The 14,978-nt window shown below is 44.8% G+C and overlaps 1 protein-coding gene across 1 annotated transcript in view; it reads left to right on the forward strand.

Moving 5' to 3' along the window:
- ABCA13 (ATP binding cassette subfamily A member 13) overlaps positions 1–14,978 on the forward strand; it is a 285,211-nt gene that overhangs the window by 17,494 nt on the left and 252,739 nt on the right. Inside the window, exons 4-6 of the mRNA XM_039526065.1 lie at positions 7,612–7,763; positions 9,201–9,229; positions 10,938–11,101. Coding sequence (XP_039381999.1) covers positions 7,612–7,763; positions 9,201–9,229; positions 10,938–11,101 — 345 coding nt within the window. The remainder of the gene's footprint in view (positions 1–7,611; positions 7,764–9,200; positions 9,230–10,937; positions 11,102–14,978) is intronic.

Genomic DNA, 14,978 nt, shown 5'->3' on the forward strand with positions numbered 1-14,978 from the left:
AATATATTTTGATGTTTTCTACATTTTCAAATATATTGATTTCCGTTGCAACACAGAATACAAAGTGTACAGTGCTCACTTTATATTTATCTTTGATTACAAGAGTTTGCAGTGTAAAAACACAAAAGAAATAGCATTTTTCAATTCACCTAAAACAAGTACTGTAATGCAATCTCTTTATCATGAAAGTTGAATTTACAAATATATAATATGTACAAAAATATTGCATTAAAAATAAAACAATGTAACATTTTAGAGCTTGCAAGTCCACTCTGTCCTACTTGTTTAGCCAATTGTTCAGACAAACAAGTTTGCATTTGCAGGAGATAATGCTGCCCACTTCTTGTTTACAATGTCACCTGAAAGTGACAACAGCATTCTCATGGCGCTGTTGTAGCCGTTGTCGCAAGATATTTACATGCCAGATGCGCATGCTTCAACCACCATTCCAAAATATTTAATAAATTTCAATTGGTATTCTATCATTTATCAGTGTGATTAAAACTGTGATTAATCACAATTAATTTTTTTAATCGCGATTAATTTTTTGAGTTAATTGCGTGAGTTAAGTGTGATTAATCGACAGCCCTAATTTAAAGGTCACAAGGCATGCCCAACATCACTCTCATGGCATCTAGGTGGCATATTAACAACATGTGGTCTTCATGGGAACCTGACTAAGCATTTGTATTCTAGGGGTGCCACACATTTAAAACAAATCTGAATAATTTGCATGCTCTATCTCAAATACCCAAGCGTGATAGATCTGGGGACAAATAATTCCAAAAGTGTGTTGCCACCACTTTCACAGAAAATTGAGAACTGCATGAATGTGTGTGTATTACTTTCAGTGCCTAATTCTGCATGTTACTCTATATATTAAATTGTTTTAATGAGAACATAGTACAGATACAACATGTTGTATGTGTGGAAAAGATCTTCCTCTGTGATGAACTAAAATAAATGTTGTTGTGTGTAGTGCTGTTAGCCCTGCACAACCAACACATCTAAGAGAGGGAACTGAAAATAACAGGATTGTTTACTAAATGTTGATTGGCTTTCTAGATTATGAAAGTAGAAAGGACCACTGTGATTATCTACTCTGACTTCCTGCATAACACAGCCCATGAGGCTTCTCTGAATTAATTACTGTTTAAACTATAGCATCTCTTTTGGAAAAAAAACATCCAATCCTGTTTTAAAAATTGCCAGTGATGGAGGTTGTGTTAACATTTAATTACCCTCACTAATAAAAATCTGTGCCTTGTTTCTATTCTGAACCACACCTTCACAAACACACTGAAGAAAATCAAGTTGCACAGGTGTTCCTGAAGTATAATTTGAAGACATTGGGTTTGCACAGCTGCAAATAAAGGCATAATTTCTGCTGCTAGAACATTAATTACTGGTGGGGAGGTGCAAGAGAGTAAGAATCCAATTTGATACTCAGAGCCTAGAATGAGTTCTCAAGGTTGCTGTTTAGAGGGAGACGTTTTACATGTAATCTGGCTATTTTTATGCCCTGATCCTGCAAACACTTATGCACATACTTAAATTTAGATTCATAGGTTCACTGAAGTCAGTGGAACTCCTTACATCCCTAAAGGTAAGCATGTAGTTGAGTGTTTTCAGGATCAGAGCTTTTACGTTGAAAACTCTCCAGAGACAAACTTAGAATGCCACAATACCTTTTTATATAGCTGTTTTTCAGAGTAGATTTGTCCTCTCTATGAGTTTGTACCTATATTTCAGCAAAATATTGACCAGTTTTCACTCTATTCCTCCATTAGTTTCTTAGTCCATTGTATTTAATGCAGTTAAAGAATTCCCATTTTCCTCCTCCAATTGTCCATATTTGTAGCTTTCAGGGGTTGGTAGGTGTTAATTGTTTCAACTTTCATGGGTCCATTTTCAAAATGAAAACTTCAGATGTTAATCACTCAAGCACTGCCCCAGCTGAAAAACTGAGTCACATGTATTAAAGCACTATAGAAAGAATCCAACTGTTCTATCTGTAATCTATTCAGATTTGAAACAGACAAGAATGAGTCTTCAACAATTCCTGTTGGCTATCAGGCAAGCTAGAATGAAAGTGAAATTCATTTAAGTAGCCCAGTGGAAATTTTATGATGATTTAATTTTCTTCTAGTGCAGTAGAATATCTAAGGATTGTGGGAATGGGGCCTCCTTACCGGGAAGAATTTTGCAGTGGGGGTTGGTATAATGGTCCCTGGTAGAGTATGCCTCACAGAAGGCTTCTAATAAGGCTATCAGATATTTTTCATCTATATTTGGCATATTCTGATTTGATTCAGTTTTGGGGAAAATTATATTCAGACCCAAATGCAAAGCACAGATTAAATATTCAAAATAGCTGCTAAGTAAACATTTGGAGGAACTACTTAATTAACTCCTTTCTCACATTTACAGTCAACTGTAACTCAGCTTGCGATCACATTACTTTCACAATTAAAACCAGAACCCAAGCTCCAATTAACTGTTATGCACAAATAAGCAATCTCCAATTACCATACTTTTCCCAGTCTGATAATTCTATAGTTTGAGAGTGGCCTGTTAATTTTTAAATTCACAGGCTTTCAGAATCTTCTGGTTCTATCACTGCAGCGAAGCAGATTGTTGCAAGTAGGGTCAGTGGCAAATAGTGTGTGTGTGTGCACGTGGAAGGAATTCAGTTCCAAGCAGCCATAAAGCCACTACCAAGATCCTTCAGCAAATTACCACCCCAGCATGAGCACCTGGTGCAGTTGTTCTAGAACTAGTGGGGGTGTGACTGGGGATTGCCTAATGACCTAGCTACTGTGCAGGGCTACAATTGCCCACAGTGGCCATTGCAGGAGAGGTGCAAGTTAGGGCAGTCCTCAGGACTACTTTAACCAGAGCCAGGGGGTTAAAAAGCTCCCTACATCCTTATTGCCTTCCCTCCTGGTCACTGCACTGGGCTTTGCACCAGGGAATGAATTAATTCAGGCCTGAATCTCCCAGTAATGCCCCAGGGGTCTCAAGAATGGCAGTTTTTCTAAAATCAAGATCAGAACCTTATCTAGCAATTCCTGCTGCTCTCTTTGCTAGGGCAGATACTGATTTTGTGTAGCCCTATGCAAACTGAGAAGTTGGGGTGGGGGCTGCAGGAAGACTTCCAAAATTTGTGCAAGAAAGCAGCTGGGTTGCCCTTGGAGCTTTAATGGCAATAGTGAGGAGGTATGATCTGTCTGCCTTGGCTGAGTACTTCACCCATCTGGTTGAGTGAGAGCCTGGATAATTTGTGCCAGGGCTGAGCTCTGGCACTTCTGGGCTTGGGAGTTCATAACTCTGGCATTTCTGGCCTTGCTGCATCAGTTAAGAAAGAAAAAAAAATTGCCTGAGCTCTCGCATCTCTTTCATTGCAAATTAAGCACTGAGTGTGAGGTTTGCATGGGAGCTTGCTGGATGAGGGTTAAGCCAAACGAAACTAACTGGAAGTGGTTATATAGGCCTCATTGACCGAGGGGGGGCTTTGGGTGGTTTTTGCTTGAGTTTGCAATTTGAAGGTCACAGTAGATCATTGGCTGCTCCTGCATGCTCCGCTAGGAACTGTGGCTAAGACTTTTTTTCCATTTGAGCTTGCTTTGCTACAGTTACCCATGCCTCTGTCACTTGATTAAATTACTAGTGTTCTCTAGATGTGGCTTTTCCTTAAGACCATTCAAATGCTCAGTAAAATAGTACAGAATTCAGCTGTCTGTCTGCTTATCAAGCAGTGTTTCACGCTGAGAGCATGTTATGGGTGTCCAGGAGTCTGCACTGGCTGCCAGTTAGTTCCAAGTGAAGTTTGAAGTGTTGTAAACCAGCCTTTAAATGGTTTGTGCTCTGCCTATCTAACAGCTAATTTCCCATCCTGGGTAGTACTGCTGCAGTTGTGATCCTCGGAGGCACTCAAGCTATTAATCCCTTGGATGGAAAGAACAGGGGCTAGCAGCAGGCTGCTTTCCATAACTACTCCCTAGCTCCCTGCTTCCTTTGGTCTCAAACAGCCTGAATTTGTTGAGCTCTAAGTCACGATGAAAGGCTCTTCTGTTTATCCAGCTTGGGGTCAGTGAGCGCACTGGCCAATAAGAGGCTGTTGATCAGCTGAGTGGAATTTCAGGGAGGTAGAGAGATTTTAATTCCACCTATTTGGTTGATTTACACTGTGGGTTGGGGCTAATCTAAGTATGTTTGGAGTTGTGTTTTTGTTTAGAGTTCTCAGATATGTGCCTTTTCTCTGTCTAAATAAAGTAAATAACATAAAGTAGCCTCCTCTCCCTGGAAAGCCTTGTATATTAACTAGAACCAAACCCCATACTGGTTTAGGAGGAGACAGGGTGAGGAAGGCAGATTATCCTACACTGCCTAGTCTGAGATTACTTGAACCTTCCTCTGAAGCATCTGGTCCTGACTACTGTTGGAGACAGGACACCGGACTAGCTGGACCTCAGGCCTGACTACTGTAGTAATTCCTCTGAACAATATATTTGGTTAATTTTTAAAAGCCCCCCCACATCCACATTTAAAATATTCCTAATATCAAAAACACTTCAGGTATATGAGCAGCTAAATGACCAAAATCTGAAGCAAGCCTCAACGATCAGTCCTACAATGAGTTCCTCGTGGGCTCATCCCTGCACAACCCCACTGAAGTCAGCATAGCTCTGCCAGCACAGAGCTTACTGTAGGATTGAGTCCTGAACTCCCAGAACCAAATGCCTGGTTAAAGTTCAGGGGAAGCTGACAACCAGACCAGAATTCTGTTCCTGGGGCCCATATATATTAGAAATCTAGGAAATGTATTCATCAGAATTTTTCTGTGTGAGGTTTGTTGTGTCCAGGGTCATTCTTGGAAATTTTGTTGTGTAAAGAAAAGGAAGAGAGAAATACGGGCCATACGCTTTGTTTTAATCTGACAACTAATTTTCAGGGCTTGGAAACTAATGTTCTCAGCAAGCCACCAGATGTCACTATTATAGAAAGTATGTATAGCTCTGTTTAGCTGAAAAAAGTGTATGTGGTAAGATCTGGGGGAAATCAGTGCTGGTAACGTAATGCTGTTTTTTACATGAATTGCTGCATATACCAGTAAAACTGCCATATGCTTTAGGTATATAGACACTGTCAACAATAAAGCAGAATGTCCTACGTGTCCCCAGACATAACTCTGTTAGCCCATTAAATGCCTGAACTTGTATTTGCATGATATTTGCATATATTTATATTAAAATCTTCATAACTAGAACTTTTGATGGCCCAGTAGTGGCAAGTCTGGAACTGTGCAGTTTATTTCTATTTTACTGGAAAATTTAATATGGAAATCAGTGCAAGGCAATCAACATCTAACCCCACATCTCTACAGTCACTTTTCAGAGTAGAATTATGCTTTCAGCAGCAAGCCTGCTGCCATCAGCATCATCTGCCTCAGAAACTGTTACTATTGCTGCTTTTTATTATTATTGTGGTTATTATTTGTAGTGTTTGTTGCTTGTTAAGGCATGAATGTTTGCAAGGCAGTTCAGTAGGTTAGTAACATACACAGAGGGTGAAATTTACCCCAGTGTAGGGTCCAGTATGAGGCCTATGCATTGTTTCATGACACCTGCCCCACAGTGAATTTCACCCTTGTGTAGGATTGCCAATTTTCTAATGGCACAGAACCAAACACCCTTGCCCCACCCCATGATCCCCCTCACTATATCTCCCCTCCCTCCATTGCTCGTTCTCCTCCACCCTCTCTCACTTTCACTGGGCTGGGGAAGGGGTTTGGGGTGTGGGAGGGAGTGAGTGAGGGAAAGGGCTCCATCTGGGGGTGTGAACTCTGTGGTACAGTTGGGGATGAGGGAGTTGGGGTGCAGGAGATGGCTGGGGCAGGGGGCTTGCTGCTGGGGAATATGAGCTCTGAATTGGGGGTGTGGGCTCTGGGTGGGGCCATAAACGAAGGGTTCAGAGTGTGGGAGAGGGCTCCGGGCTGGGGCAGCAGGTTTGGTGTGGGAGGACTGGTGTGCAGGGGTGAAGCTGGGGGTGCAAGCTCTGGGGTGGAGCTGGCAATTAAGGATTTGGGGTGTAGAATGGGGCTCTGGGCTGAGACACAGGGGTTCAGAGTGCGGGAGAGGGTACGGGCTCTGGCTGGGGTATGGGCTCTGGGGTGGGTCCGGGGATGAGGGGTTTGGGGTGCAAGGAGGGTGAGGGCTCTGGCTGGGGGTGTGGACTCTGGAGTGGGGCTGGGGATGAGAGGTTTGGGGTGCAGGAGGGGACTCGGGCAGGGGGTTGGGGTGTGGGGTCCTGGCAGCGCTTACTGTGACCACCAGGTCTGTGCAGCCCCTAGGCGTATGGCCAGACCGCGACCAATGGGAGCTGCGGGGGCACGCCTGCGGGCATGAGGGCAGTGCATGGAGCTGCAAGGACCTGCTGGTCACTTCTGGGAGTTGCGTGGCGCTAGGGCAGGCAGGGAGCCTGCCTTAGCCCTGGGCCCCTGCTGCACCACTGACCGTACCTTTAATGGCCTGGTTGGCAGTACTGACCGGAGCCGCCAGGGTCCATTTTCAACTGAGCATTCTAGTTAAAAACTACATGCCTGGCAACCCTACTCTCATGTTGAATAGCAACTGCAGTTTCACTAGATCAGTGGTGCCCAAACTTTTCCTGTCGTGTCCCCCCTCCGCCCCCTAATTACCAACAATGGAATCTGTCTATCTCCCTTTCCATTAGTGCACAGTTGGCTCAGCAGAGGAGTTTGGGCTGAAAGTGGAGCTGCGGGAGGAGCTGGGGCTAGAGGCAGAGCTGACGTGAGGGCAGAGAGAGGAAATAAGGGCAGAGCTAGGCAGGGGGCAGAGTGGTGCTGAAGCTGGGGGTAGAGCTGGGCTGGTGGTGCTCCCTCCCTGCCTCCCATGGGGGCTGGCCTGGGTCCCACAGCTGCCCCTGAATGTTCCTCTATGTCCCACAGTTTGGGGACCACTGTGCTAGATAGTCTCTGCTATTGTATCCTGTTAATCCTCAGTCTTCAAGTCAAAACCTAACCATCAGTCAAGTTCAGGAAGAAATCCTCCCCCATAGGCCTGGTCCACACTAAAAAGGGGGTTCGAATTAGGGTACGCAAATTCAGCTACGGGAATAGTATAGCTGAATTCGAAGTACCCTAATTCGAACTACTCACCCGTCCAGACGCGGCGGGGTAGAACTCCGTGGCTCCCCCGTCGACTCCACCACCGCCGTTTGCAGTGGTGGAGTACCGGAGTCGACGGCGGCGCTTCCGGAGTTCGAACTATCGCATCTAGATCAGGTGCACTTTTCCAAACAAATCTAAATGAATTAGAGTCAGTCATTGAACAGTGTCAGAGTCAAGACACCAGACTAGCTGTTCCAATAGGGCAGCTCTCGGTGTCCTCCTACCCACGGCTTTGTGGGATTTTTACACAACTCAAGGCAACTGTAATGAACTGACAAAAATTGGGTAAATGGGGAACATTTAAAAACTCTCACCCCAAATATGCAAAATGGCGCTCACAGCAGATGGAGAGGAACTCGCAGCTGCTTTTTCCAATTCCTATTTTGAAATGACCTTCCCTTTCCCCCTTTCATGGAAAGCACTTCCAGTTTCCGAGGTGGTCAGGACAGCATTATGAGAACTGATCTGACATTCCTGAGAGAGATACAAGACTTTGCTAATGGGATTTCAGAGACCTCAGAGAAAGCTATTGCTTTACAAAAGCTGTGGGAGGAAGAATCAAAATTCTCAGGTAAGTCAACCTCTTTTAGTAATTGGCAGATGTGCTTACCTGGCACTGAGTGACACTGAAAAAGACAATGCTTCCTTTTATCATTTAAAAAAAATCATTGTTTTAGCTAAGAAGTGGATCTAGAAGTATTGTCATTGTTATAATAACGATTGTTGGGGGTTTTCTTTATTTTATAGAGACCAGAATTGTGCTACCTGTGTTCTAAAGAGATGTGGATGCCCACCCCCATAAATTTACAATCTGAATATTAGACATGGCAAAAACGATTGTGGAGATAAAAGCAGGGAAGTGGTTGGGGAGAGGAATATAATGAGCAGGACTGGAAAAAGGAGGTCAGGTTTCAGGAGGAGCCCTAGTTTGGTGACACCTGTCACAAAGGCACAGACATTGTGTCCTGGCTACGACTGGACAAACACATGCCTTGCAGTGTGGAACACTGGCCACCCAGCCTGCTCAAAAAGATCTGTCTCCTACAGCTCTGTGTAGGGTTGCCAATTTTGGTTGCATGTATTGCTGGAGATTTCATCGCATGACATAATCTTTAATTTCTTGAGACGCCAGGCCAATCCTGGAGGGTTGGCAACCTGACATGACTTATTGCTAATAACATAGGGTAAGGACAAGGGTTAGTAATATGATCACCTGGTTACCCTGTCAGGCATGTTTTCAAGAGCACCCTTCTGGCCCACCAAGTGTGCAGAGACATGGTGTGCACATGGGAGTGACTCGACCTAGCCCCTGTCTTCCCTAGTGCCTATGCTACAGCCTGTGCACATGCTGCAAAAATGGAGACATTCAGCCACTGACCTGAGTAAGGGATGGTACAGAACCACACCAGTCTATGGGGAGCTTAGAAAGGGATTGCACACTGGGGAGAAAGGGCCTGTCTGCCTTGCTCTAAAGAAGTAGTAATGGCTTCCAAATGCATCCCCCGGTACACACAAAACAACCTTGCAGAGTAATTGTCCTGTCAGATCTACCATGAGCACCCTCCACTACCCCCACTCATCTGCATTTCAGCACACTTCACTACCCCCACTCTGCTGCCTTTCCTCTGAAATAGGGTGGCATTTAACCTGTTATATTGTGTAAGACACCCAGCACTCTTTTGGTAACCCTGTCTAAGCAGAATAGAGTTGTCAGTAGTGCCTGGTACCATATTGCTCTCCTAAAGTTTACATGATAATTTTGCCTTGCCAGTGAAAATCATCCCTGGTAAGTAATTTCATTTAAAATTGGCTATGTAATGATACCTGGAAATATTAGGAAGTGCAAAAGGTTATCAGATCACCAGATCTTTGGTGCACTGCTAGTTTTATGGCCTTTTCCTTCCAACAAAATGCATTTTATTAAGTGTTCATTCACTGTATTTAGTAGTGATGCGTCTGTCGTGAAGAATAACAGTTCTGTGTAAAGGAAAACTATTTATTTTTACAGAGTCCACCAACAGTTCCATTTTCTTAACCGTAAGTAATTTTGTGTGTGTGTGGAAAGTTACCATTTCAGACTTAGCAATAATGGATAGATTTTCTTTTTCAAGTTTTAGTAAAGCATATTGTAGAAAGTGGAGTGTTGCTGAGGGCACAGTGATTCAGGGACCTAATATAGAGGGTCACACATTGCTACACCACTGGTTTGAATCCAACCTGCATTATTAGTGGCTAAAAGCCTTTGTTGTGTGAAGTATGGTTGTTGATTATCTGGAGATTTTAAAAAGTGCATTAGGCCACTCTCTGAACATGTGTACAAAGATGCATAAAAGCATAATACAAAAGACCTAAAAAGACCCAGCTTTATGCATTGAGAATTGTTGATTATTTTTACAGCATCTAAAAGGTGGTAGGCACTTCACAGTGAAAGAGGTTGTTGCTGCTTAGAAGAGATTACACCCTATTGGATGAGATGCAGTGAGGAGGGGTGGAGATGGAGTGAAGGACAAGGATTACACGGTTTAGCTGAAAAATGGTTCCCATGACCCCTATGCTAGCCTCTGTGAGATGAGTTGGCTGTCTGTCCTGTCTCTAGTGGATAAATCACCCACCATCGTAACAGTTGGCCGTCTCAACAAAAAAGCCCAAGGCTGAATAGACACAGAATTCAGTCTTTAGTGTTGTCAATTCTGCATCCTTCTCAAATCATTACCTTCACTTAAAAAAAATAATAATGAAATAATGAATTCTCGCCATAGTTGTTCAGGGACTATTTCTGACTCTTCATGAAACTGCAAACTACAATTTCAAACCTGGGATTGTACACTGTTTAGTGTACCATTTATAAACTGCTCTCGAGAGCCTTGACTGAAAGAAGCTGCAGAAATGCAAAGTTTTCTTCCTGGTACTGAACTGAAAATAAAAACAAAAATTGTGTGCACCTCCATTTTACAAAGACAAATGTCAGTGTTAGTCTTTCATTGAATTTGGCCTTGAAGGTTCTACTATTTTTTTTAATAAAAAATACAAAGGCTCCAGTTTCCACTCCAAGCCTTATTCATATTGATGAATATTTATGCAAAAGAGTCCTGTTGAAGTACTCACCAACATAATTTAACGTCTAATTCACCAACATGACCCCATAAGATAGGGGTTAGCATAGCTTGTTTGTTTTACAGACGCATCTGAAGGTGTGATCCTGCAAAATAAATCTCCCCAGTCACAGTCAGTTCAGCAGAAATGAGTCCATCCCCTCAATCTATTTCTTGTCTGTTTGCATGAAAGGCCTTTCTTGAAGCGGTGCAAAGTGGGGGTGGCATACATATAGGCTTCATTATAGCACTCCTCTTCAACCCTTGCAGATGAGTAGTTATGATTCTCTAGACTCTCTACAGTTTTGTTGTGTGATTGTCAAGCTAATATCTTTCAGATTTCAAAAATAATCCATCTCCTAGCAATGGCATGTCCTGTACACTCATGAGCAGAGGCAGAGGAAAGGGCTAGTTAGGGTTTTTTCGTAACTCAGTTTTCCCAGAAGAGATTCACATGCAGCAGAGTTACAACCTGCATGAGTTGAAAAAGGAGTGTACTCATTCCTATGGTGAATTTCATTAATGCAACAATGCCACACCCAAGAAGGGTTTTAAATGGTTAGAAAGTCCTGTGTAGAACAGCTGCTGTTCTCCCACCCCACCCCCAATGAAATAATTGGGTCACATTTAACACATTTTTCTTAAAAATCAAGATGGACTGGAATTTAACTGAGGAGATGATTTCTGTAGTCGAAAGCGTCCAAAACCAATCCTATTTTTGGGACTTCCTGCGTTCACTCCCATGGGTGCAGGAAAGCAGCCTTTACAAAGAAGGTGGGACACATGCTACAGCTCAGTTTCTGCAGACTATTAAAAAGTAAGTATTAAAATCTGGGCAATGTATTTGTTCTCCCTATTTGTGCTTTCTTTTATTTCCATGGAATGGTGCTTTTATCTAACTCATTGTACTTCCCACTTGCTATGAATTCTCCTGCTATTGATATGCAAGATATAGATATAAGGCAGGATTGTCAGTGTTGGCCTCCCTCTGCTTGCATAGAAGTCAATGGGAACTTTACAGGTGACTCCAATGGGAGCAGAGTGAGGCCAACACTTGCCCTGAAAAAATGCCCTGGGCCCTATTGTCGCCTGATCTATTGATTGTGTATTAATTATATTGATTACTTAAGAATTGCCCAGTAACACTGAGGTCTGGTAGGTTCTTGTCCCAAGATCAGGCCCAATATTATTAGAATTATTCAGTTGGGAACCCCGACCGACACCCCGCCCCCCATTCTGAATTTGCAATAGTTCTATTACACTTATATCTATGCCTGACTTAGCAGATATCTGTACCTATAGGCTATGCTATTGGGAAGCTTGGGACTCCTTCCTCCTAATTTTCTGCAGTCCCTGCCTTTTGCTTCAGACCCTTTTGCAACTCTACCTTTCCTCCTTGTGCATCTCAGCAGAAAAATCTTTGGGAGGTTGCTGCATGTGAGTGGTGACTGAAATGATCCCTTTGTATATGAGAGTGTTAGTTTTGTCATGTTTGATGAGATTCTTCTGGATGGAGAGTTATATATTATTATTACATTATCGCTTTCATTAATCCAAGGAGGATCTGAAATATTGAGATTTGAGACCATTGAATTTGAGACCATTTGACGTTAATCCATTTGGATGCCTATCATTTTAAAACTAGTTTATTTTTTAAGCGCTTTAATACAATGTAGTTCAATTAAATTGGCACTTGGCAATCTGTAGCAATCAGTGTCAGGTAAGTGACTTTATTTCACTGCTTAATCCTCTTCCCATCTGCACAGGAGCATCTTCACTTATGCGCTGCATCGGCGCAGCTGCGCCGATGCAGCGTTTTAAGTGTAGCCCTGCCCTGTTTCAGTGCTGAGTTGCTTTAAGCAACCCACTCCATACAAAACTGAAAGCTTCCTTCTACAGATGCCCTCCATGGCCTCTTAACTGGCCAAACTGACTAGAAATAGCCCCTGTTAATTAGAAGAAAAGTCCAGTAGTGGCTCTGGTGTGAGGTTGGGTCGTGTAGGTCTTCCCAGACTGATAGCTCAGGTCATGGAGGTGTGTGTGCTGCCTTCGTGCTTCTTGTTCTCTGTTCCTGTTCATTTCCTGGTTATTACTCCCTGAACTCAGTGTTCCAGTTACTCTGTGTGTGAGTGCGCTCATGCACGCATAGCATTGGGTGTGTGTGGCTACTCAGGATGTGCTGTTATGTCTTGTTCAGATAGTTGATAACTTAACTGGTTCATGGTTATTTCATGTTTGGACTGAACACCTATCTGCGTGTCTTGCTTCAATTTCTTTGTATTTTGGGATTGCTGTCCTGGATGCATCAGAGCATAACAAGATGCTAGGTCTACAGTAGGAACTTACATTGGTATAACTATGTTGCTCAGAGGTGTGGATTTTCCCTGGTGTAGACAGAGCTGTGTCAATGGGATGGCTTCTCCCATCAACATAGCTACTGCCTCTTGGGGAGGTGGAGTACCTATGCCAAGAGGAGAAGTCCTCCCATCAGCATAGGTAACATCTTCGCTATGTACTACGGAGGCACAGCTGCAGCACTGTCAGCATAGACAAGCCCGGTGTGCAGGGGAAATCTCTATCTGCCGCTCTCTTTTTAAGGGCAGCAGCACCAGGAGGGAGGTGTAGTTGCAACAAGCTACTTACCTTTATGGGCAAGTACAGAGGATCACAAAGTGAGGCAGGGAGACACAATGGCTGGAGGGCACCTGAAACTTGATACAAAGTAGCAATTTCAGGAATTTCTTTGGAAAAAATGATCAATTCATAGATTGTAAGGTCAGAAGGGACTTTTAAATCATCTTACTTGACCTCCTGTATAACACAGGCCACAGAATTTTACCCAGTTGCCCTAGTATTGAACCCACATATTCTGCAGTCATTTCTGTGACTCTGCAACATGCATGGGATCCACACCACATGTTCTTAGAATGTGAAATTGAAAATCTCTGCACTGACTCTGCTACTTAGGGATTTTCTTTGCCTTGTTAAAAAGCACCAAACCTGTATGTTTGTTTGTAACTGGGAAGATAATATTGTGTCTCACTTATTCAGAATAAGTGACACGAGTGGTGGGGCTCAATGTTTGTATTCTTTGTAGACTACCTGAGCAGGGCCCATCACGGTCTCTATGCATTGGCACGTGCATGGGTGCAGCGCTTGTGGCTCTGACACCCATAACTATGGTACTACTAAAAAGTGGAGGATTTCTCAGGCAATCTGGATGGCTTCAAAACTCCCTCAGAAGCTTGGTGTTTCCGAGGTATAAAAGGATCTCGATTGTAAGGTGATATTTTTCCCTTTCAGGTCTGCCTCATGAGCTGGATTCCTGAGGCAATAACGGGCAAAGCAAATTTTATCTCACTGCCATGATGGTGGATCAAATAATTAACCTAATTAAATCAACAACAAATTCTGTGCACATTGCTTCCTGTTGCTCAGCAGCCCTGTCCCAATGGTATTACATTAACCATGGAAGAGGTTGGAAGGGACAGAGCATGTATGTTATATCAGGGGTCCCCAACCCCCGGGCCGCGGACCGGTACCGGTCCGCGGCCTGTTAGGAACCGGGTCGCGAACCGACCCCTAGCACATCAAGTGGCGTGTCTCCGGCGGGGCCCCTGAGCCCCGCCCCCTCAGAGCCGCGTGGGAGGGGGCGGGGCTGCGAGCTCCGGGCTGAGCTCAGCTGCCTCTGCTCTGCGTGGAGCTCCCAGCCCTGCCCCCTCACCACGCGGCTCTGAGCCTGGGCGAGGCGCTGAGGCTCCGGGTGAGGAGGGAGCCGGGGGTAAGAGGCTGGGGCCAGGGGGGTTGGCTAAGGGGCAGGGAGTCCTGGGGACAGTCAGGGCACAGAGAGGGGGTGGAGGTTGGGGGAGCGGTCAGGGGGCAGGGAATGGGGGGGGGGTTGGATTGTGGGTGTTCCGGGGGGGTCTGTCAGGACTCAGCGGGGGTTGGGGCAGTCAGGGGACAGGCAGCAGGGGTGGGGTTCCAGGGTGGTGGGGGTCTCTGGGGGATAGTGAGGGGACAAGGAGCAGGATGGGTCGGGGATTCTGAGGGGGGCGGGCAGTCGGGGGGGCAGGAAGTGGGTGGGGGTCAGATAGGGGGCAGGTCCGCGGAAATTTTTTTTTCTATGACACTGGTCCCTGGTGCCAAAAAGGTTGGGGACCGCTGTGTTATATGAAACTGGTTATACAGGGATTTCCCCTAAGAAGTCAGCTAGTTTTGGTCAATTCTGTTGTATAAGAAGATAGTCATACTTTTATACCTCTTTCTATAACCTCTGGAGCCCTCTAGTAATGAAATGCCCACAAATGATCATTGGCAAAACTTCAAGGTATAGAACAGAGGTGGCCAGCCTAAGCCTGAGAAGGAGCCAGAATTTACCAGTTTACATTGCCAAAGAGCCACAGTAATATGTCAGCAGCACCCCAGCAGCGTCCCTCACCTGCTCCCAGTGTCTCCCACCCACCAGCAGCCCTGTTGATCAGTGCCTCCCACTCCCTCCCTCCCTCCCCACCTCCTGATCAGCTGTTTCATGGTGTGCAGGAGGCTCGGGGGGGGAGGGGGAGGGGAGAAGAAGGAGGGCACGGCAGGCTCAGGGGAGGGGGTGAGAAGGGGTGGAGTGGGGGCAGGACCTGTGGCAGAGCCAGGGGTTGAGCAGTGAGCACACCCCAGCACATTGGAAAGTTGGTGCCTGTAGC

The sequence above is a fragment of the Mauremys reevesii genome, linkage group 2 (genome assembly GCF_016161935.1).
Source record: "Mauremys reevesii isolate NIE-2019 linkage group 2, ASM1616193v1, whole genome shotgun sequence".
Lineage (NCBI taxonomy): Eukaryota > Metazoa > Chordata > Testudines > Geoemydidae > Mauremys > Mauremys reevesii.